The following is a 22,139-nucleotide window of genomic DNA, read 5'->3' as shown; positions in this document are numbered from 1 at the left end:
TTCAGTATCGAGAGGAAGTTCCTGCGAAAGCGTGAGATGAGTGGGGTCAATATGAAAAAAGTGAACGCGTGAAAGAGCATGAAACCGACGCGGGGCGGTATGGTGATGAGGCGAGTCTTTTGTTGTTTGTGCGACGCAAAGGGTCGGCTTGACAAGCGCTGGGATGAGGACGCATGCATGCAGTCGTGTGATTGGACGAACCGGACAGATAGGCGCATAATGACTCCCTTCCATACGTGAGACTATAAATCATAAAGTACAGCTACGATTACATCGACGAACTGTACATGTGACGTCATATAAGAGCCGCGCAATATGCAAACGCCAAAACAGTGAAGACGCCTAGAAAGCCAAACACTACAAAAGCCGAAAAGGGTATCTCCTCTCGTAGTCCTACAGTCAATAGTAGCTCAACCCCGAAGCCCTCACCTTCTTCTTCCCCTTCTTCTTCTTAGCCGGCGTAGGACTAACCACATTACTGCGCCCACCCAACCTCTCCTTCCTCTTCTCCTCGCCACCGTTCATACCCGCCATCTTACTCGCGCCGCCCGTCATGAAATCACCATAGGCGCTTTCAGCATACAGAGCAGGCGTCGTAGTGCCGCTGGGTAACCACTCGCTGCCCTCTTCCCATGCGATACCAGCGGCGTTCGCCGCGCGTACGCCTTCAATGTAGGCTTCCATCCTGCTTCGCTCATCGTCGTTTTCGAGGCCACAGCCGCATCCACAGCCGACTACGCATTCACCGTCGTCCATACCGATCTCGTCGTCCATGCACTCCATGTGTGCGACGTGTCCGCATGAAGGACAGAGGTGGAAAAGACCGGAGACGCGGATCCAGCAGATACTGCAACTGTAGACGGGATCCGTTTTGGTGGGCTTGGAGGATGTAGTAGTTATATTGGTGCGCGAGCGTCCGTCACGCCATGATGAACCGGCTGAGACGGTTGATGTGCCTCGTGAGAGGCTGGGTCGGCTCGCTCTGCTGGGTGGGGGTTGCAGTCGATTTTGTCCAGGCGACGTGTCTAGGCCGGCAACGCTCTCGTCTAACTCTTTCGTTGGGGTTGGGACGGGTATTGAAAGTTGGAGATACTGCTCTGTTGGGATGAGTGTGTTGAAAGATGGCAGACCCTCTTCGGATATACCGCCAGATATCGTTCCAGGTTGAAACTCCATTGCTTCGGGGTTGAAGGAGAAGTGATGAGGTGATGCGCCCGGTGTGCGCTTCATCTGCGATGTGGTGGGTGTTGGAGGAACCAGAGTTGATGAAGCTCGAGATAGATGTCTTGATGTCTTTTCATCGCCGCTTTCGTCGGCGGATGTCTTTAGTGCGAGCGATACTGAGCCATGTTTGAGGCCGGTACGAGGAGCTTCAGCTGGGAAGTATGACACAAGGCCATTGAACTTTAGTACTTCGGCCCGTATGCTGATCAAACCCCAGCGGCTCAGCATCTCAGCATACTGCTCGCGCCAAGCCCGATGTAACCAGTCTTTACTTGTGTCTAGTAGTGGCCTACTGAAACATGCCTCATCATCGAACTGATCTTGATTCTTGAGCGTGACCTTGATGCCTCCTCTGTTACTGACACCATCTCTAGGTTTGTCAGGCGGGCCACTTTCTTTTGAGTTCGCTAGTCTGTCGCCACCGTCATCCTCGACTCTCTCGTAGTCAGAATCTGAATCCTCTATGTAGTTGACATTGACTTGCTCTGACTGTCCGAAGCTTGCTCGCTTGCCGTGCTTTGAGCGTGAGGTTGAGAGATTGTTTTGATCATGGGAGTCGCTTCCATAGAATGTGGTTGTGCCCCAAGTAACACCACTGGTGGGTGCTGAAGTTGAGAGATCGTCCATGCGTGACCTCACTGGAGGTGAAGAGGACATTGCGTTTGCAAAAGGACGCGACAATGCGGCAACAGCACTTGCGAAATTTGCAGCGGAGCTTTTTTTATGCGCCGTGTGACTTTGCTCTGGCGATGTTCCGTATGGTGTGTGATTAGCCGTCTGCGCACTCCTCATTGTAGACGCCCTGGACAAGGCGGGAGGCGTGTTACCAGTAGAGTATGGCGTAACAGATTCGGAGCTGACATGGTCGCTACCCCACGGGCCATTTGAGCTTCCATGACTGCCGTACGTATCGAAATTCTTGGCCAGTCTTTGCCAAGCAAACTCGTTGGCCGGCGTTGCAAAACGCGATTGCGATGGCGTAGATGGAACAGAAATTGTGGGCTGGAACAAACTCCACGCAGCATCCACTGAAGAGAAGTAGTCCAATGAAAACGCTGGTGCTTCCATGGACATAGGCAGCTGGGATTGTCGCATCTTGGCCATGGCTGAAGTGACACCTTCGCGAGCAGCCGGTTCTGCAAAGATACACGACAGCATAGCAAGCATCTGGGTATCTGCTAGGCGTTCGAAGTGGTCGAACAGTGATGGTATCAACCACGTGACGACAATGTGATGTCCCCATTTCACGCGAGCTTTGAGCTTAGGATTGGCCACGGGATCTGCCTCGTCGAATTGTAGGTCCAGCCCACTATCCTTGCGTTTGATTCTCCTAAGAGCTCTTCGGGCGAGTACAAGAACTTGGTCCCTCCGGTACTTTTGAGGTAATATTTCCAAGGGCACCTCATTACTCAATATCAGTTTGCAAAGGATCCAGATATCCGCGAGATCATCATAGCCGTACTTCCGAGCTACTTCAGAATTGTGCTCGCAAATCACTGGTCCAGGTCCAAAAATCTTATATTCCTCAGCGAGTTCACGTTTACTGGGTACCAGATCATCTGTGGCAGAAAATAGTATTGACACCGTCGACTTGGGCTTAGCCGCCTGCTTTCCTCCGCCAGTCGAAGAGGGTATTGAGTTTCGCGACTGGAAGCGGGATGCCGATTTTTGCCAAGCCAGCGGTGGCTGGAAGTTGCCTATATGTGAATTTCCTGCATGGTGGGAGTCGGACGAGGAAGATAGGGTGGAGGATGTTTCCCATGATCCAACGGAGGAGGATGGCGACGACGCGCCATCGGAGGCTCCCGGATGACGATTCGTAAAGCGGCCGAACGAATCGAAGATGTCATTCTTCGAAACACCCTGTCGGAGGTTCCTGGTAATTTGGAATCTGAAGGTATCTGCGCCAGGCATAGATTTTGCTACGGGTATCCTTGCGACTACAAGGGACCCATCTACCGAGAACCGTGCAGTACACTGAACCGGCAGCGGTATGTTGGCATTAGTATGGGATGACTGCATGACGTCATCAGTGAACTCGCCCTCTTGGTCTTCATCCTCACTAGAGCTTTCGCCAGGCAGTGGTCCAAGGTCTGCGAGAGCGTCATCATCTCCGGCTAGGTCTAGGCTGTCGTCCAAAGCCCGTTCACCCAACGCATACGAAAGGACTGCTTCCAGGCCCTCTCGCTGCTGGTCTGCGCAGGTTTCCGCAATACGGTGCATGTTGTTCGTCAATTCGTCTTGGGTTTCTTTGCTAATCGCCGCTGTCGTTCTCTCAAACTCAATGTGCAAAGGAGTCGATATCCTGCTAAGAACGGAGCCCGATTCTTCCCTTTTGATTGCCCTCGGGTAGGAAACTGGGAAGTTGATTGTGAAGCGAAGAAACACTAATCTGGGTTCGTTTGTGACTGCATCCCAATCACCCCATGGACCGCTGAAGGAGACCTTGATGCGTCGTCGGGGAATATCGATTTCTTCAAAAGCAAGCTTCTTGTACTTTTGGCCTACCAAAGCAATCTCTGCACCAAGGTCGTTCTGCTCCTGAAATGGCTGCTTCTTATTACGGTCATGATGGTTGGTGGGACCATGGTGGTCATTGATATCGTTGTGGCGGTCACTCCCGAATTTGATGCCATTAATCCACTTCATGTGATTGACTACACGTGGATCATGTCGCCGAATCGGGCGAGCCGTCATGGTTTCTCGTGGAATTGTCTCATGTTGAATCCGAGGATGTGTTCGGTCATGGTGGCGCGGAGCGTAAGCGTCTTCTTTCAGTGAGTAGTTCTGGAGGAGAGTGGAAAGGTTGCCTTTGCGTTGTCGGCGAGGTGGGCCGAACTCGTCCTGAGTGGTTGTGCTTGTGGTAGTAGGAATAGGCCCATCGCGATATGAAACATACGTTGCACCTTTTCGCGTCCTGCTGGGCTGTTCGACAAGTGGTTCGCCTTTACGGTGGCCGACCCACGCTTCCAAATCTTCCGAAGAAAGACGGTGAAGTATGAGTTGCCTGTCAGTGCCATAAGAAACCAACTGAAAGTCCCGGTTGTCGAACCCGTCCTCGGTAGAGCCACGCGTGCGCCAGAGGAACTCGCGAACTTGGGAATCAGGGGCGTGCTTGGGAAAGTTCGTAGCAGATGTATTGGTGAAGGTCGAAGGATCGCTACCATCAACGTGTTTGTACAGCCAAAGAGAGGAGTTGCCACGTTGCGGCATGGCGAGGATACCGTGTGGAAAGGGCGTGTGTCGCGCTCGCCACACAGGATAATCAGTGCGAATAACGCGGCGAGGAACAGTAATGTTGTCTTTTAAGCCTACGTTGTTCCAGAGTTTAATCGTCGCGTCGAGTGAGCAGGTCATGATCTTGTTCGCGTCGTTGCGATTCCAGTCAATGCCGTAAATCTTGGTCGTGTGCGCGGTGATGGTAGAAAGAGGATTGGCTCCATGACGAGTGTCCCAGATGTGAAGGTATTTGTCGTGAGCACTTGCGATAATCTTGTCGTTTTGGCGGTTCCACTTGACTTGGGTCGCTCCTGCGGTATAGTCGGCAAGCTTCAGCGGCGCCTTTTGGCTGCGAAGATCATGGACGAAGACGAAGCTGTCGACACCACACGTTGCCAAGAGGTCTGGATGATGTGCAGAGAAGTTGATGTCTGTTATAGCTCGGTCATGCGCGCGTAGTGTATACTCGATAGGCGCTTTGTTGTTGTTGTAAGGCATAGAGAGATTGTACACAAGCGCAAGCTGGTTTCGGGTCGACGCGATCCACTCGGCGCGTGCCGCGAAGGGAGACCATTGTACATCTGCGACATCCCATGAAGACTGGTTTGGTATGATGAGGGGTTGAGACCACAAGTTATCCAGATCTATGATGCGAAGGCCATTCTTGCTGGCGAGTACCACGTCGCGTCCTGCTGGGCTTATGCTCGCGGCGCCGATGTCCTCGTCTACATCTATCAAGACATCGTCGTCGAATGTTGGCGATTTGAATGCCGACGATGGCCCACCCCCTGTGGCCGCCATCTTGGGCGTTGGCAAACTTGGCCGCGATGGATGAGGGTGAGAGTGTTGGTGTTGGTGATAGCCCTGGCCCCTTGGCGCGCCTCCCCAGCGATGGAGATGCCGGCTGTTGGGCTAGGCCTCGTTCGGCAACGTCGGTGGCATGCCCGACCGATTACGCAAGGTCAAACATCCAGCCCGGGAGGTTTAGCGCAGTGGCTCTCACTGTGAAGGCGCGGCATCTTCTTCTCTTACCTGGAGGAACAAACTTACATCCTCCGACTAGGCTTCAACGACTGTCGCACTCCGTACTCGTGAAGCATATCTTTCGCGATCACCCCTCCTCTACCTGACGAGTTCTGCCCCGCCTTCTCAATCATGTCGCTGCCCAAGCGAATCATCAAGGAAACCGAGCGCCTGGTCAACGAGCCGTGAGCATGTCCGCTATAAGAGTCTCCGTAGATTTACTAATACAGTCACCTGTGCAGTGTGCAAGGCATCAGCGCGACACCTCACGACGACAATCTCCGGTACTTTGATGTCACCATCGACGGCCCCAGCCAATCTCCTTATGAGGGTATGTTTACACATACAGCAATCTTCGAGTCGTGGCTTACAAGTCTCGTAGGAGGCGTATTCAAGCTCGAACTGTTCCTCCCTGATGACTACCCCATGACGCCGCCCAAGGTTCGCTTCCTCACCAAGATCTACCACCCCAACATCGACCGTCTAGGGCGCATCTGCCTCGACGTCCTCAAGAGTAGGTGGAACCCGACCTTGCAAAGGGACGACCTGGCTAACGTGTTTAGGCAACTGGTCGCCCGCGCTCCAGATCCGCACCATCCTCCTCTCGATCCAGGCTCTCTTGGGCGCGCCCAACCCTGACGACCCTCTCGCGAACGACGTTGCGCAGGCATGGAAGGAGAACCAGGCACAAGCCATCCAGACGGCCCAGGAATGGACCCAGCAGTATGCGAAGCCATGAGCGTCGAAATAGCCAAGACCACGTATACTATGCGGTTAGCACAGGCAAGATCATGGTGTTGCCTTCGGAAGACACGATCTGAGACAGCAGAGGAGGGTTCTCCTGCGGCTATTTCCCGGCGATTGTGGAGCGAGTTAGCCTAGTCTAGTTGACTGGCTTTCCGATACTGCCCATTTCTTTTGTACGATACTGGCCATTGATTGCCTTGCAAGCCTGGCGTTGGATGGACGATTGGAGGCACATAACCCTATTGGCAGAGCAGAAATTCTGGTAGCTCTGTTTGCCGAACCCTGACCAGGACGAATAACATGAACATGAATCACGATTCCAATACCCAAATCTGATTCGCTTCCATCGTTGACTGAATGTGTGTGATACTGATCGTGTCTCTCTTATCAAGCTAATACAGCACGCGTCTACTGCGGACGTTGTAGTGTTTCCTATATGGAAAGTAGCTCCTGCCTTTCCAGTTTTGCATAACATAAACGCCGCATGTTCGCACGTGTGGTTCTGCGTGTCTTGGGGCTGTCGTACACGCTTGCGTGGGAAGGCTTCCAAGTTCGAAGTGGATGGCGGGGGTGCTCGCGAACGCTACTCCCTCCTTGTGGCGGCCCAGCTTGAAGGCGCCGGACCCTCTGCCACCACACCCAAAAATACTCGGAAATCATTTGTCCTGCTGTCGACGATACCCACCTTCTTAGCAGTTTCGCCTTAGGCATACGCAGCTTTTCGACTGCGCAGTGTGCGTCTTGCTGCCACGACCCTTTCTCAGGCAGATATTACCTTGTCGACTGATAGGCTCCGCTCGTCTTCGACTCCTTCTCGACACTCCTGCGCGATGGAGAGTAGAACAGGGCGATGTCGTCCAGCTTCGCGAAGGCATTTGGGGGTGTCTTGGCTGCCATGAAGTGGCCGTCCTGGTCGCGGCAGACCGCACACAAATTCATCCCCACCCTCCTTACCGCCACCATCCCCCGTCAACGAAACGTACAACGACCGCATAACCCGCAAGCCTCTCCGAAAGAGCCGCCCTTCTCGTGATAGATGCGCCCGGTCGCACATGGTGCAGCATATACCGCAGTCGCTGCCAGGGAGCTCCGCGATGCTCTCCGAAGGGGCACGGAGGAGCTTCTAATGCAGAACGACTCACACCGCAGACGATGCGATGGCCTTCACGAACAACAGGCCGACGGTTTGAGCAGCTGTACAGAACGCGCCGGCGTATCCAAGTATCTGCAGCACTTGGGCGCCTCTGATCCTTTCGCCAATCAGCCTCGAGAGCTCAGGCGGAGCTCCGCGACAGTCAACCGCAGCCTCAGATCGCGACCACTTTGCACCCCCTGCCATGCCGACACTTATATGGATACGCGCTTACGGCTGAAAGTTACTGCAAGCTCACACAGCATGCATCCTTCATTCGGGAGAAGCAGAGCCTGCACTACTTCGCCGGGCACCTCCGAAGCCACGGACAAGATCGCGACGTACATACCACGCAACGCGTAAAGAATCTTCGATAGGCTCCGGGGGCTTGATACTGCATTGCCACCGCCGATACGCTGACCGGTAGCAACTTCACAACTGAATTGCGGCGCCGACTGCCCCTCTTTTACTCTGGTCGCTGTATGAACGGCAACGCCTCTGTGCACACCGACGTTTGTGAAGACCTTCGATTCTACGAAACGATACCGACGCTTCGCCCATACGCAAGGGCTCCACTCCGAGGCCACCCTACGCCGCTCGATCCTGTTCCGTCACGATGCCTGAACACCATGTCGTACTGATCGAACAAGGGTGGAGGCTAGCGTTCTGCCTCTCTCACAAATCTGGATCCCGCGCCGGTGAGTTCGCCGCCGGAAAGTTGAGAGAAACACCAACAAGAGCAGTGCCATGCACCAGCGGCAAAATGGGAAACGCGAGGATGTCGCGAGGAATGACGCATACTCTGGCTCCGTGGTCAAAGAGCAGATAATGCTCTCTTCGACCGATCTCTACTGGGTTTCGCCATCGCACAAGCTGGTGTCATGATTGCTACGTTCCTCAGGCTGACGACAATAAACGACGAAACTCGGTGGTTGCTGCGGCGCAATACGACGACGATCGGAGGCTCGAACGAAGCGATTGTCGGCGACTAGCATATGCCATGTAGTCGATGTCGAAAATGGACAACACGGCTGAACAAAGAGATCTGGAGGCGACTTCTGGCATATCGCGCGCCTGAAGGGTCACAACTTCCGCGGACCTCATCAGAGAGCGCATGCGTTCGATCAGTCAAGCGGAAGGACGCCTCAAGGTCCTTGTGCTTGGGGCATTCGTGCATTCCGACAGCGACAGGAAGATCGGCAGCTGGACACACCGCTGGCATGTATCGACCCGGCCTATACCTTCACAACTTGGCAAAATTTCTGCGCCTTTGTTTAAGGATATACACAGCCATCTTTCTCTTGTGGCAAGGCCACGGTAGCGGTCGTGGTACCATGGTCAGCGCTGACCGCGTGGCAAACATCGACAATTCATTTCGCCGACGTGTCCTACGGACGACCTTGTCATCATTCGGAGGTGTCATCAAGCTTGCTGTCGACAAGACGACCAACTGAAGATCCGGATGTGCATCTCCGCATCGTAGTCAAGAAAAGAATCAAGAATCAATGATTCGCAGCACTCCCAGACAGGATTGAGTGTTGGAGCTGATCGACCACATGGTAGCGAGTCTCAGAGATGTTTCTCGTTTTTCGATTGATCAGACCGGTTCAGGTTGACCTCCAACTTAGTCGCGCGAGTCCTATATCAATCCCGGTCTAAGCGGCGTTCGTTGTGGCCAGGAGAGTCTGCGATGCCGGAATACCGTTGCAACACAGACCAAGACCACAACGCCATAAATTCAACTCCGATGCGACATGGGACCACAAACGTTTTATGACCAACTCTTTGGCACAGGAAGAAGCGTGGACCGGAGCCGTTGCCGGCCGCAACCTAGACATTCAGTTGAGGATTAAATACCCTCATTCGACAGCGAGGATGGTCAAGAAGCGGAGCGCTTGTGTGCGCACCGTTTTGACTTGACCACTTCATTCTAGAGCCTCGAAAATGGCGCCTACCGTCTTGAAAGTCCGTTACCGAGCGTCAGAATGTCATCATTACCCTTTAAGTTGCCGGTTGCGAGGATGGACTAGCTAAGACCTCACATCAACTCTTTGCGCCAGACGGCTTGACAAAGGCATGTCGGCAGTGATGTGCTGTGACCCTCGTCTTACGCTTTGCCGTAGCAGATTTGGGGTGCGCTATGGCCTGACACCTACGGCATGGACTAGAGCAGTTCGAGATGCTGCCATAGTGGACGTGAGGGTTCTACGCGTGCGGTTCATGAACCTGTCTTGACGCTCTCGGGTGTTTAGCAGATTTATCGAAAGACATGTACATCTACTTCAATCTGTCGATCTGTTGCTGTGGTGCAATTGGTATACCATCAGACAACTAGGACGGCTCTGACCAAGTGTCGAGGGAAGACATTCAGTACTCGAGCCAGTCATCATGCCAGACTTCGCGGATTCGAAAGGCCAAGGTAAGGTAATAGTACCTCGTGTAGGCTGCCAGTACTTTGCCCTTGCCGCCAGGATATTCCATCCTTCTTATTGAAGAGATTCGGTTCGTTTGCGTTTGCGTCGAGCGCCGTTGTTCGAGTAAGAGAAGGTTGCTACGCGAAGTGGGTAAGAGGCGCAACAAGAGGTTCCCTACCCATGGTAAGCGGTCAGGAGACTCGAAGCCTCCGCTCATACCTCTTACCACTCATTTGTACCGTTGCCCTTCTGGTCTTGAAGTCTTCGTTCCTCGACGCCTGGAGATGTTCTTCGATCATTTCTCTTCCTGGCCTAAGAATGTTGCCAGTATATCAGCCTCCCAGCTCCAGCGCTCGCAGCGCCTTTATACCCCCGGTCGTACGATGAGCATTCTCGATGGTTGTATGTTCCTCGGTCCTTGGCGTCTCGGTCTTGCCCTCAGCCAGCGTGTGAGCGATGCAGACTCCTACTGTATCGCTGCGATAGCCCCATAGCCATCTGCTACAACGGCCGTTGGCGCATCGCCGCAGATGCCTCGGGAGGTGGTTTCCGAGATCGGTCGTACGGTGTCCTGCTTCGTGGCTTCTCAATCCGTTCGAGGTGTGGTAGCGTACGGCTGGAGCGCGCATTGTGCGGAAAGAGCGCCCGACTTTTCTCAAGTCTTCGAGGAAGGGCCAGGGGTTAGGCCGTGCATGTCGAGCATCTGCTGTCACAACACTGTCAGTCTTCGTAAGCCTACGTCTTCATCAAAGTCCTCAACCCTGGGAATACGAGTTGAGTGCAGGCCCTTCCGAAGGCGCTCCGAGGCCCAAAGGTAACAGTCTCTCCTGCCTTACCTGGAGTGGGTGTGAATGTCCCTTGTCTTCCTCAGTCTCTGCCCTTGTCTGCCCCCAATCACCGCTAGAACGGCGTTGTACGCCCCTTGCTCCACTTGGAGACTCCCGCGGAGTGCGTTGTGGCGAATGCGGCCTTCCGGCAGTCTTGAGAAAGGAGCTCTTCGCACGGATGGTCATGTGCATTTGCTCTGTCTTTTGGCAATACTGTCCCACACCCCTGGTTGGAGCATGTGTATTGCAGTCGTCGTGTCTGAGAGGTGCGAACGAGGCCGCCAGGTGACGAGAGATACATATGATCGCGGGGATCTCGTTCGAGGGGTCATCGCCGCCGTCGCGAGCAGGGAGCATTGCAGGCTATCCAATAGTTCCCTGAAGGCTTGCGAGAGTCAGCGAAGGCTCGCGAGCTGAGCGCTTGACCATCGTGTGCCGTACCGAGTGGTGTTGAAAACTTGCCGCTGCGCCGGATGTCTACGATGGGCGCAGGCTGTATGAGCGATACCTCTGCTGCGACGAGGGTGTTGAGTACCGTTTACGCTTGCCTGCTCTACGTCACGAGGCTGCTCGAGGTGGTTGCCGGCTTGGTGGGTGTCTTGCTGGATGCTGCCCGGCGCTGCCGCCGCCCCGGAGGTCCGCAAGAGAGGCAGATTGAACATCTGCAATGCCGCTTCTATTTGCAGGCGCTGGATGCTAGATCTCCCCCGAGCAATAGTATGTCGCTCGAGTGCGCAAAGGTGGCGTGGTGGTGGTGTTGCTGCCGTCGAGGGGAGGCAGTATCAAGCCAAACTTGCGCCAAGGCTCACCACCGAGCCATATGAGACGCAGCACCACAACAAGCTGCACTGAGGGCGATTGGGATAGAACTCTCGTGGAATCGAGGTCCAATTCAGCTCAACGTTGGCGCAGGGTGATCTGGTCAAGGAGATGGGAGGGAGTCAAGCTTGTGGTCACGGAGAGGAGTCTCAAGCGGCAGAGCAGCCACCCCAACAAAGTCGAACATCAGACGAAGCATTACAATGCAGATCTGGTGCTCCCCGTCGCCTAGAGGTCCCCTGCAACCCTGTCGTCGCCCCGCCTTAGCGAATCGCCCACGTCGCCGCCCCAGAATCCAAAATGCCATTGGACCCACCCAATCTGAGGTTCTTGGGGTATATATATCAATTAAAACCTCTATCTTCCATCAAATCACACCGGGCGACCGTTCTCGGTATACAAAACGAACTGGCCCAGCGGTCTAGGATCTGGTTAAGGTACGTCCTGTGTTTCCTTGATCACATTGAGGTTCGGCAATTCGACAACGTGCGGTGGGTCGATCCCCCATGGGATCGGCTGGGTATTGGAGTTGGGCATCAGGTACGTCCTTGTTATTTCTTTTTGCCATTTGTTTTTTTTTGTTCCCCCGCATAGTATATTGTCCTATGTGCTCCAACCTCTTTTTGCCAGTTCTTCTGACTTAGAAATGTATGGTGGGTCGAGAGTTCACGCTGATTATAGGTATATTTGTTGCTGATTTGTCTCTTTTTGCCCTTTTTTGCGAGCTCTGTTACAACGCTCTCGCTTTAGTACACCGCTACAACCTTGACACGGCTATCCCTGGCAGCTAGAAGAGCTTTCTCGGGCTTCAGACGCACATCTTCTTGCTCATACTTTGCTCATAAGCATAGCGAGCTTCCTTGCTATCTACGAAAGAGTTTGCGCTGTTGTGGTGGGCTTTTACAGCTCATTTTACGGTATCGCGCACTCCCAACAACGCGTCCGCTACTCCCACTATTATGCGGCAAGCTGGCACAGCTGCTGTAATATCGTGAGAAGCAGAGGAGACTTGTCTGCGATGCACTGCGCGTAGGGATGCGACAGCATAGTGCGTTGACTGCAAAAGCCGCTCATTGAGTTCATGGGACACTCCCGCGGCGCGCGAGAGCTCCTGTTATCCCGATTGCCATCATCAACATCCGACAAAGCCTCCACTAGAGGGCGGAGAGAAGCGATATAGTATTCGCGAGCTTTGGTGCAAGAGGCAAGGATTTCAGGATTAAGATGAGCTTCGATATGGCTCGAAAAAATCTCTGTACATCTGGTGTTGTAGTCTATGGAAACAATATCAAGTCTGGGGGCTGGATGCGCGGCGTAAAACAAATGCACCTCCCTCTAGAAAAGCGGCTTGTTCGATGACACGATACATGCGAGCACCATAGATGAGCTGCCGTCTCCGAAGGCAAATCATATCTGGGTAAGTGGTTGTAGAAAAGCGCAGCAACGTACTTAGTATCCTTAGACAATCGCAAAGATTACATGCAATACCACAAAGTTATGCTGAACCAAGCTTCAAGATAAACTAATTACGTGAAGAAAGAAGGGGTATATTGCATAGCGCGTCCAATGAACCAAAATACTACTACTCAACAAATCCCCAGTCTTGAATCACCCCTTGCTACCTCCACCGCGCATCATACGACTCCAGCGCTTGAAGCGCATGCGCAAAAAAACCCTATATCCCTCGTCTCCTCGCCATCCCCACGCGACGTCAGCTCCTCTCTCCCGCGGCCAATGACCACTCCCGCAGTCGGACCGATTCACACACCCATCATGCACATGCAAGCCCCATGCGCGCCGGGACGCGCAAACCAAGTCCACTACATTGCGAAGCGCCATGTGCGGACTGATAGCGATGATGCGCTCTTCGTCATTGGGGTCGAGATGAGCGAGTTGGTGCAGTGGTACTGTATTAACAAGGTTTGTGATGAGAGCATTCTGGCGTTCTGGCGGTCTGATAGCGTGGTGGTAGTGCTGGTGGCGTCTTCTCCGTCATCACATGTCGAATTGTCTTCTAATCAGGACAACAGTACAGTAGGAGAGGGTAGAGGTTCAAGCCCGACGGCTTTTGCGACAGTACTTTTCTGTGAAGTCGGTTTCGAGGATGGCGTGTTCTGGGCTGGAGGGAGTGGGTGGTGAGAGATGGGCACATGTTTCTGGCATCTGTGTGTTGTTAGTCTTCGCCATTCTGCGTCCCTCGTCCGTGAACTTGAGGAGACCTACCGAGCAAGCTGAGTCCGAGCGCGGTCGAGGTTGCATGTGTGCCTGTGCTTCGAGGGCGCGCATTTCGTATGTATATGTTATGCGGAGGAGATCGTGGACTGTGAGGTGTGTGGTCGACATATTGAGGTTCGTTTGTTGATGGGATGGTGTCGCTATTCTTCTCTTTCTTGCAAGCTGTGGTTTCGACGTCGATGTTGATACTCAAAGTTGAAGTCGGTCCGGCGCTTTGTTTATATAATCCCCGTTCGTCCTATTACGCCTCTTTTCGCTGCTTGCTCACAAACACGTATGCTGTGATTGGTCCGCCGAGAGATGCTTAGGTACACAAAGTTCTAGATGTTGCTCGGACGAAGACTTGTACGCCTCCAAAGTTAACGAAGACCGTAGCAAGACTGTAATTTTAATGGTTGTGAGCTGAGGTGATTGAATGAGAAAAGAAGGAAGCGACAACGTCTAGGGAAGCTTTATATCAAGAACCGCCCCCTCACACCAACACCTCATGCACATGTTGTGCACACATCAGCTGGTGGCGCTAATGGTCAAACTGGACTAGTCTCACCCGCGACAGCGAACGAGATCCTCGGAGCCGACATGATGCAGCGGGCGGGGGTCTGTGCGCGTTCACTCTCGTTGGTGGGCATGAATAGCCGGGACATACGCTCATGTGTCCGACAGCAAAATCGCGGGTCGCGCTCTTTCGAAAGACCGATGTTGGCTGTTATACTGTTGCCTGGGAGTGTGAGACGAAGATGAGGCGGGTTGGAGATGCGGCTTTGATGGTTTCACCCGGGATGGCGCTGTTAACGCCGAGAGACCCGTGGACATGTCCGAGATCACCGAGTAAGCCCTAGAGAAGAGCCAAGGCAGCAATTTTGGAGACGGTACAAGAGTTCTGGATTTGAGGTGACGGGGCATTTGCATACACCAGAAGGACACGTTGAGGCGCTTCGAAGATGGACACGCTACCTTTGTGGATGCAGCCCGCTCCTCTTCCTTTCTCTTTCACTCCATCTACTGCTACCACTACTACTGCACCTACGCCTAAGCCCACGGTTACGTCGCCGTCTTCCTCCCCAACGCAATCAAGCGTCCCTGACCGTCAACAACAAAAACCTTCCCATCGCCAAACACAGGTCTTCCAAACTTCACCGCACCCTCCACCTTCGGGAGCGGCAGCTCAACCAACGTCCCATTAACCGGCACTGCCTTAAACGCTCTCAGTCCAGCCTGCACATCCGTGGCCCACACGATACCTGTGCCAGGCTGACCTTTGTTGCTGGTAACAGTCGGGAGACCAGCACCACCCCAGTGTCCGTTCATGTCGGAGGATTTGCCAGCGAAGCTGAAGAGCGAGGACGATGCGTTCGGAGTAAATGCGTACGCGGATAGAGCGGTATTGCCAGGGTTGACGTAGACATAACCGCCTTCTAGCGGATAAGATCCAATCGCACCAAAGACCTCGCCTTCTAGAGGAATAGTCTGCAGGATTCCATCCGTACCGTTTGTACCTTGCAGATACCCACCCAAGCTGTCAACTTCCGTTACATACATCTTCGGGTTCGTAGAGGTCGCTACACTGATTCTCTTCCCACTCTTAGTCTTGAAAACATTACCATCAAGTACGGCAAAACCCCCACTCCCAATATCCTGTCCAGAGTCCGTCTGCCAGTCTGACGGGCGGAAGAAATCCACAAGTTGAATCCCAGCACCACCAGCCTCATCAAGCGTAATACGCGCCACGGTTTCCGAAAGAACACCCAAAGACTCGTGGCCCTTCCTCGGCGTGACATCAAGCGTTGCAGCCGTCGACCCGCCGCCATTATCAATCGTGAAGAAGACGTCCTTGCCATCTGACGAGAGACCTGCGCCAGCCTGCCAAATGCCACCCGCGCCACCCCCATGCCACGCCGTCCAGTCGTCATTGTACAGACTCGCGTTTCCTGCTTGCGTAGTCCACGTATACGTATTCTGCGTTGCGAGATTAACAGCGACAACGCTTCCGGTGTAGTTGAACGCGTCGCACAGCCCGCCGAACCCCGCATACAGCACATCGCCCAGCAACAGCAGCGCAGGCCGCTGCAAGACCAGACCGCCGAGAAAAGTCTTGCGCATGTCGTTATCAGAGGGCTGGCCATCTATGATCATGGGGTATTTGTAGAGATCTTGCAAAGTGTCTAGGTATACGCCGTAGAGATAGTAAACGGAATTCAGAGGCGGATACGCGCCACCTGGCTGTCTATAGTCCTCGATGTAGCTTTTGACATAGAAAAATGCGATTTCGTTGCCGTCTTCGCGGTAGATGACTGGCGTGCCCATTATGCCTAATGTTTTGCTGACGTGCGTCGTGCAATACGCTTGGTCCATTGGCCATGGTGGAGCGACTTGGCGCTCGTTGAGTAGCTGCCCGGTCTCTGCGTCGAAGGTTCTGATGCGATTCTCGGTGGACGCGGTGAAGACGATTTGGCGGCCGGTGGAGGAAAGCGTGTGAACGAGAGGGCGCGCCCAATGCTGTGGTTGTGTTAATGATGGGTCAGAGGTGAGATGCAGCGAGGGCAATTTACTTTCTCGTCCGGGTTGAAAGTTGCGTTCCAGAGCTGTGTAAAATTTGGGAGGTCTGAGGGCTCGATGTTGTGATCGCCGCCGAGATAGGATGACTGGTAGATGTCGGAGTCTTGGGGCGAGTCAGAGGGTGAGCCTGTCCTTTGCGCCGTCGCAAACGTTACAGCGCTAGCTAGAGAGACGCAGAGCGCAAATGTGCACGTTAGTGAGCGCATCTTTGCCGTCGATACAAAGGATAACGAAATGTCGCGCGCATAATGCGGACGCTGCAAGACTTATGAATAGGATGTATGAAGATCGCTGGGCCTCGCGGAAAACAGATTGCATGCAGGCTATGACGATAGTATCTGGGGAATTTGATCGCTTTCAATCTAATGGTCGTGGCTCGTGGTCGGTACTTGGATCACGTAGATGCCGGGTATTCTCCGCAACTGGGTTGGCTATATCGTCTATATTAGTTTGTGGGGCAGAACGTCGAGCATCAACTGGGAACATCATGTAGATCATCGTGTTGATCTTTTTGGAAATTCTGTTGAAGAAAAATTAGATGTTCATTCTGATGCTAGTTGATATGATAACTGTTGATGGTGACGTCAGCGCAGCCCTGAATAAAGTTGACCTGCATAACTTACCTTTTGCGCCGCTTTTACTATGCCGCAAGGGGTTCCTCGAAACCCCCTCGTCATAGAAGGCTGGGCTGCCTTTCTCTATTGTTCCCGTTGCGGGCTGGGCTGTCTAGACTGTTCCACGCTAGGAACTTGGTCTTCCACCCGCTGCAACAGCGGTACGCGTTCCGCTTCTACGGCATCACCTCCCTCAGCATCGGGATAGTACATCTTCTTCCACTCGCCCTTACCCACTTTGCCAACCCTCCATGTTCCTTGCTCACCCGCCTCTTTGAAGAAGTCCATGTTCTCGTCGAATGTCCTGCCACCAGTCTCCGGGAGATAGAAGTACGTCCATAGTCCAGCGAAAGCATTGGTTGCAGCGAAGACGACAAAAATCCAGTAGTCGAGGTTGTTGAACAGGACGGGCGTGAGGAAGGTAATGGCGAAGTTGGCAAAGCCCCAAATGATGACGGAGATAGCGGTGCCTTGGGCGCGAGCGGTGGTCGGGAAGACCTCAGTGGGGAACAACCACACGGTTGAGAGCCAGCCGATTCCGAAAGCGCCGGTGGCGACGAACAAAATTACGGTTCCAATGATTCCGGGGACGATAATGGGAATGTTCATGGGCTCAGAGTTTGCTGCTAAGCCACCGAAAACACCGAGAAGTGCGAAAGAAGTGGCAAGGATGACAGAACTGTGAATCATAATCTTGCGTCGGCCCATAGCATCGATCAAGAGCCAAGCGAGCGTCATGAGGAAGAAGTAGGACACGTAGTTGCCAAGGGTGAGGTATTCAGAGTTGCGGACTGAGAAGCCTAGGAGCTGTTTTCACATGTTAGTATTGAGCCAAACCGCACCACTCTGATCATAGACACAACTTACCTCAAAGATCTGCGGCCCGTACACACTAACTGCACCGTAACCCGTAAGCGCCTGGTTGACCTGGCACATCACTGTGACCATAGTAGGATGGAACTGCTCGTGGCCGGGGGTGAGCATATCCATGTACCCAACCTTGATATCCTTCTCCTTCTCGTGCTGTTCAAGTAGCTCATCAAGCTTCTCCTTGCCCTCATCTCCATAGATGTCGTCCAATGCCTTCTTCGCATCCTCCTGGCGATCATGGAAGATGAACCAACGCGGTGATTCCGGAAGGCGTTCAACAAATGCCATCAACAGAACGGGGTAGACCTGCATGACAATGATAGGAACGCGCCACGCCCACTGATTTTGCTTTCCAAGGAGGATGGTAACAAGCAAATTGATACCAAAGGCCATTACGAGACCGAAGATGTTGGACTGGAATTCCTGGGCCAGCGCTTTGCCACGAGAGTCGTCGGCGCTCAACTCGGAGGAGTAGGTGGGAATGACTGCGTCGATTCCTCCAACGCCCAATCCCATCACCACGCGTCCAGCAAGCATAACGCCCAATGCGATCTCCGTGCTCTTTCCCAACATGCCCATTCCAGCCACGAACATGATCAGATTTCCCAGACTAGCTGTTGCCAGACTGGCAAAGATGCTCTTCTTCCTTCCCAACTTATCAGCGAGCATGGAGAAGAGCACAGCGCCGACAGCGCAGCCGAGGTAGTAAACCGCTACGATCACACCCACGACTGGTGACTCCTCCTGGAGGCCCATGGTGGATAGGTAGTCATAATTCGTGTTGATGAGGGACATCATTCCCTGGTCATACCCGTAGAGGGCAATGGCCGTGGCCGAGAAAATGACGACATTGGTTTGTTTGTCGGTGACGGCCTGTTTCGCATGTTCGACAATGAACGACATCGTGGCTGTTGCCTGGATACGAAGACGAAGCTCCGCGGAAGGTTAATCTGCGAAAGTAAAAGCTCGTAGAAGGTGCACAGCAGGAAGAAGAAGCTGAGGAGGGGAGGAAAGTCTAGATCTTCAATATCCTACAAGCCACAATCCGCGGTAGACGTTTGGCGCTACTGTGCATGTTTCTTGGTCAGCTGGAAGAGGGTTGTTTTTTAACGTATGACGAGTGTATGCAGGGACGCGATGTCGATCTGAGACTAGGTGCTGGGTGAGCCCCGCCAGTTTTCCAAGGGGTCTTTTGCTCGCGACGGGCTCCTGTCGGCTCTTTGCTCTCAAACTTCATTTCTTGATTAGACTTGATAGATAGACGCGTTTTCGCGTGCCTTTCCTATAGATACCATAAAAACATGTAGCGCACCATGCAGCTTGCAGCCAAACCGTTATTGTGCAGCTGCTAAGCTTCAGATCCGCGGCATAAGATCCTTAGCGCCACCAACCATTAGCGACGTCGCATTCGATCGATCGCATCCTTCTGCCTCACGACATCATCCTCGACTATTCGCTCACCGGGTCTCGAAAAGATCAGTCACCGCTTGTTCAGATATCCCATGCAACACAAGAGAAGGAACAAGGCATTGGAAGTGTCTCGTTCATTGTTATTTTCAGAAACGACGTCATGAAGAGTGGTTAGAGCCCTACTAGCGACTGCCATCTGCGCCTTGCATGCTTTTGGAGGAGTCGGCGTACCCACCAGGCGTATCCGTAAGGCCGCGCGCACCCATCGCTCTCATCTCACATCCTTCTACTCTGTTATCTCAGACTCCGCTCAAGCCTTTGCTGAAGCCTCAACCTCGAGAGTCGATGTGGAGGTCTGGGTGGCCTCCCAAGCTTCCCAAGCTTCGAATAAAGCTTGTTTTGGGACGCAGTGTGCAACACGACCGTCCGAAACGCACTTCCAACCCTTACCGCAGTCGGCAGACCACTGCCAGTAGGATCCAGACTGCTCGCAAGTGACAGTCCATTCCGTCTGAGTCACGTTCCTATAGGCGCAGTTGAACGCTCCAGGTGAGCAAGACATAGATGGAGCCAGCTCTGATGGGACTTGGAGAAGCTCGTCGCGGGCTCCAATGGTAGGCTTCGCATTCTGCCTGCAGTGGGCAGATTTCCTGTCAGCTGCTAGATCACAGGTCTGTCCCTGACCACAGTCGGATGACCACAGCCTGCAGAGGTAGAGGTACTAAGTCAGTATATGTCTCAAATAGACTTCGTAGATCCAGAACTTACCAGATTCCAGACGGAGAACAAGTGATTACCCAGCTCGTTCCTGTGGCAGAGTTGAAGGTGCAACCAAATGTTCCAGGCTCACAGGACTGAGATGGAGCGACATCCGATGGAACTTCCGATGGTTCATCACGAGCTGCAATTGCCGTATTCCACTCTGGTCCTGGGTTCCAGCAATGCGCGGCACCATTGGATAGCGCGAGACACTTCAAATCGCCACAGTTGGCAGATTGCACCCACTTGCCCCGGTAGTCGCAGGTCATGATCCAGGCGTCATCCGTTGATTCGTCGTTGTCGCAGGAATAGGTCCCAGGCATGCAAGAAGCCTCACGCTTGGCGGCTGCCAGATCCGTGTTCCACTCCGGTCCCGGGTTCCAGCAATGGGCGGCTCCATCGGATCGCTCGAGGCACTTCAAAGTACCGCAGTTCGACGAGTACTGCCACGCACCCTTGTAGTCGCAGGTCATGATCCAGGCACCCGTTGTCGCGGATTCCAGGCAGGTATAGGTTCCAGGCGAACAGGAAGGATCACGCTTGGCCAAAGCGTCCGACTCGACGACGGTGGGGGCCTGAAGACTTTTGTTAGCAATGTGCCATTGTGGGAGAGTAATGTAGTGGTCAAAGTGGAAGAAATCCGTGTCTCAGTCTGCAGTATGCATGCAACTAAATCTTAACAAGTACACACTTGCCAAGATGATGCACACTCCAACCTAGAAAGATCGGCGACACAAATTGTAGCCAACGGAGGTGAGATGGAAGCGAACTCGAGTCTGGAATTCAGATCTCTTCGAGCTCAGTGAGAATGCAGGAGAGTGCTTACATTGCCAGATGCGTCCTTGGACCGTGGAGGTGCCTCAGTGATGTCGGCGTCGTCGACGTCTCGGTCGAACATGTTGGGCTTCTTGCAGCAGTTGCACTTGTCGCGACACTTCCAGCCCCTCTTGCAGTAGTGGTCGGTTTGGCAGAAGCCATACTGGCAGACCAAGACACCAGTGCGATCCTTGGCGCACTCGTAGGTCTTCTTGTCCTCGATATGAACATCGGAATCGACGTCACGCTTCTCGGGTGCACCGGGCGAGCACTCAGCACCTCGCTCATTTGCGATGCATTTGACCAGGCAATACTCAATGGTAGCACAAGCGGCGTTGACAGGACAGGCGAGGATCCACTCGTCGTGGGTGCAGGAGTACCTGTAGCGATAAGATTACTGAATGTTCCCTGATCAACGATGGAGGTTACCTACTTGACTTCGTCATTGCTCAGGTGCATGGCTGAAGGGTCGCCAACAGCTCGATCCTCAACACTGGTATCAGTAGCTGAACCGGTACACCAAGCACCTTTGCTGTTGTCGGCGCACGCGAAGGAGCACGCCTCGACGAAAGAGCAGGTGCCCGAGCGGAGGCAAGAGAGGACATATTTGTCGCTGTCGCACTTGTATCTGTTGACAGTCAGTATACTACCCTCTAAGAATATCAGCGAAAGGCGAGGCGACTTACGTGTGAACATCATCGTTCTCGTACACAGAAGCCGCGGCAGCGGTGGTAGTCTCGACCGGCGAGGCAGCGACGAGCGCCACCAGCCCAGTGAGGGCGACAGTGATGAGCTTCATGGAAGCGTACTTGAAGGCACTGTCGTCGTAGTTGTGTGTGATATAGAGAGTGTGGAGGGGTTGATGGTGGAGAGGGGTGGTGGGGGAAGGTCATGGAAAGAGGAAGAGAAAGGTGGGCTTATATCAACGGAGCGAGGCGAAAGAGCAGGTGCAGGCGTTTGCTATCCCGCTAGGCAAAAGCTGTTGGGAGGCGATTCTCACGCTCAGGGTCCGACTTGCGGAGCGTGAGTGTTCGTTGGGTGCCCAGGTGGGGCCGTGGACTGGTGAGATTGGTGAGATAGTGAAGGTGGAAGGAGCGAAGTGCACGCAATCTGTGCTCTGCACCCATCGATCGAACCACCGCACTGATGAACGAGTGAAAAAGCCAAATGAAAATATGACCGGTCGGTATGTAGGAGTTGAAGCATTGGGTATTCTAGACAATAAAGACAATGCACGCGACGACATCCCAAGCAGCTTAGCATACGTCTACACCATTCAACGCAGAAGCACAATCAGGACCACCGAGTATTTACCTTACTACGGCAGTATGATGTATCCACTCTAGGTACCTTCTCACATTGCTGAACCCTACCGGGTAGCGTTGGTGCTCGCACGTCATAAGAGGCGAAGGTAGCTCATGTAGAGAAGCATGCCTCACGCAAATCAGGAACAAGACTGTAGCTTGAAGAAAAG

General features: G+C 53.4%; 5 protein-coding genes across 5 annotated transcripts; 1 reads left to right on the top strand and 4 right to left on the bottom strand.

Moving 5' to 3' along the window:
- Positions 1-399: 399 nt before the first annotated feature.
- On the bottom strand, positions 400-5,244 carry J4E79_002814 (uncharacterized protein; the record flags this gene model as incomplete). The annotated part of the gene is made up of 1 exon (XM_049351711.1): positions 400-5,244. One exon carries the CDS (start codon positions 5,242-5,244, stop codon positions 400-402), a length of 4,845 nt encoding a protein of 1,614 aa, XP_049214349.1.
- A 354-nt stretch (positions 5,245-5,598) lies between these two features.
- On the top strand, positions 5,599-6,205 carry UBC13 (Ubiquitin-conjugating enzyme 13; the record flags this gene model as incomplete). Its single annotated transcript, XM_049351710.1, has 4 exons — positions 5,599-5,651; positions 5,709-5,801; positions 5,841-5,980; positions 6,030-6,205. 4 exons carry the CDS (start codon positions 5,599-5,601, stop codon positions 6,203-6,205), a joined length of 462 nt encoding a protein of 153 aa, XP_049214348.1.
- An 8,476-nt stretch (positions 6,206-14,681) lies between these two features.
- Positions 14,682-15,944, bottom strand: J4E79_002812 (uncharacterized protein; the record flags this gene model as incomplete). The annotated part of the gene is made up of 1 exon (XM_049351709.1): positions 14,682-15,944. One exon carries the CDS (start codon positions 15,942-15,944, stop codon positions 14,682-14,684), a length of 1,263 nt encoding a protein of 420 aa, XP_049214347.1.
- A 950-nt stretch (positions 15,945-16,894) lies between these two features.
- Positions 16,895-18,583, bottom strand: J4E79_002811 (uncharacterized protein; the record flags this gene model as incomplete). The annotated part of the gene is made up of 2 exons (XM_049351708.1): positions 16,895-17,617; positions 17,678-18,583. The coding sequence occupies 2 exons, from the start codon at positions 18,581-18,583 to the stop codon at positions 16,895-16,897; spliced, it is 1,629 nt and encodes a 542-aa protein (XP_049214346.1).
- Positions 18,584-19,400: 817 nt separating this feature from the next.
- J4E79_002810 (uncharacterized protein) lies at positions 19,401-21,464 on the bottom strand (the record flags this gene model as incomplete). Its single annotated transcript, XM_049351707.1, has 5 exons — positions 19,401-19,614; positions 19,859-20,424; positions 20,676-21,045; positions 21,099-21,293; positions 21,352-21,464. 5 exons carry the CDS (start codon positions 21,462-21,464, stop codon positions 19,401-19,403), a joined length of 1,458 nt encoding a protein of 485 aa, XP_049214345.1.
- Between the last annotated feature and the right edge of the window lie 675 nt (positions 21,465-22,139).

The sequence above is a fragment of the Alternaria viburni genome, assembly GCF_023758015.1.
Source record: "Alternaria viburni strain BMP 2772 chromosome Unknown scaffold_4, whole genome shotgun sequence".
Taxonomy (NCBI): Eukaryota; Fungi; Ascomycota; class Dothideomycetes; order Pleosporales; family Pleosporaceae; genus Alternaria; species Alternaria viburni.
The sequence above is the reverse complement of the archived record's forward strand: the minus strand, read 5'-3'. Positions and strand labels throughout refer to the sequence as shown.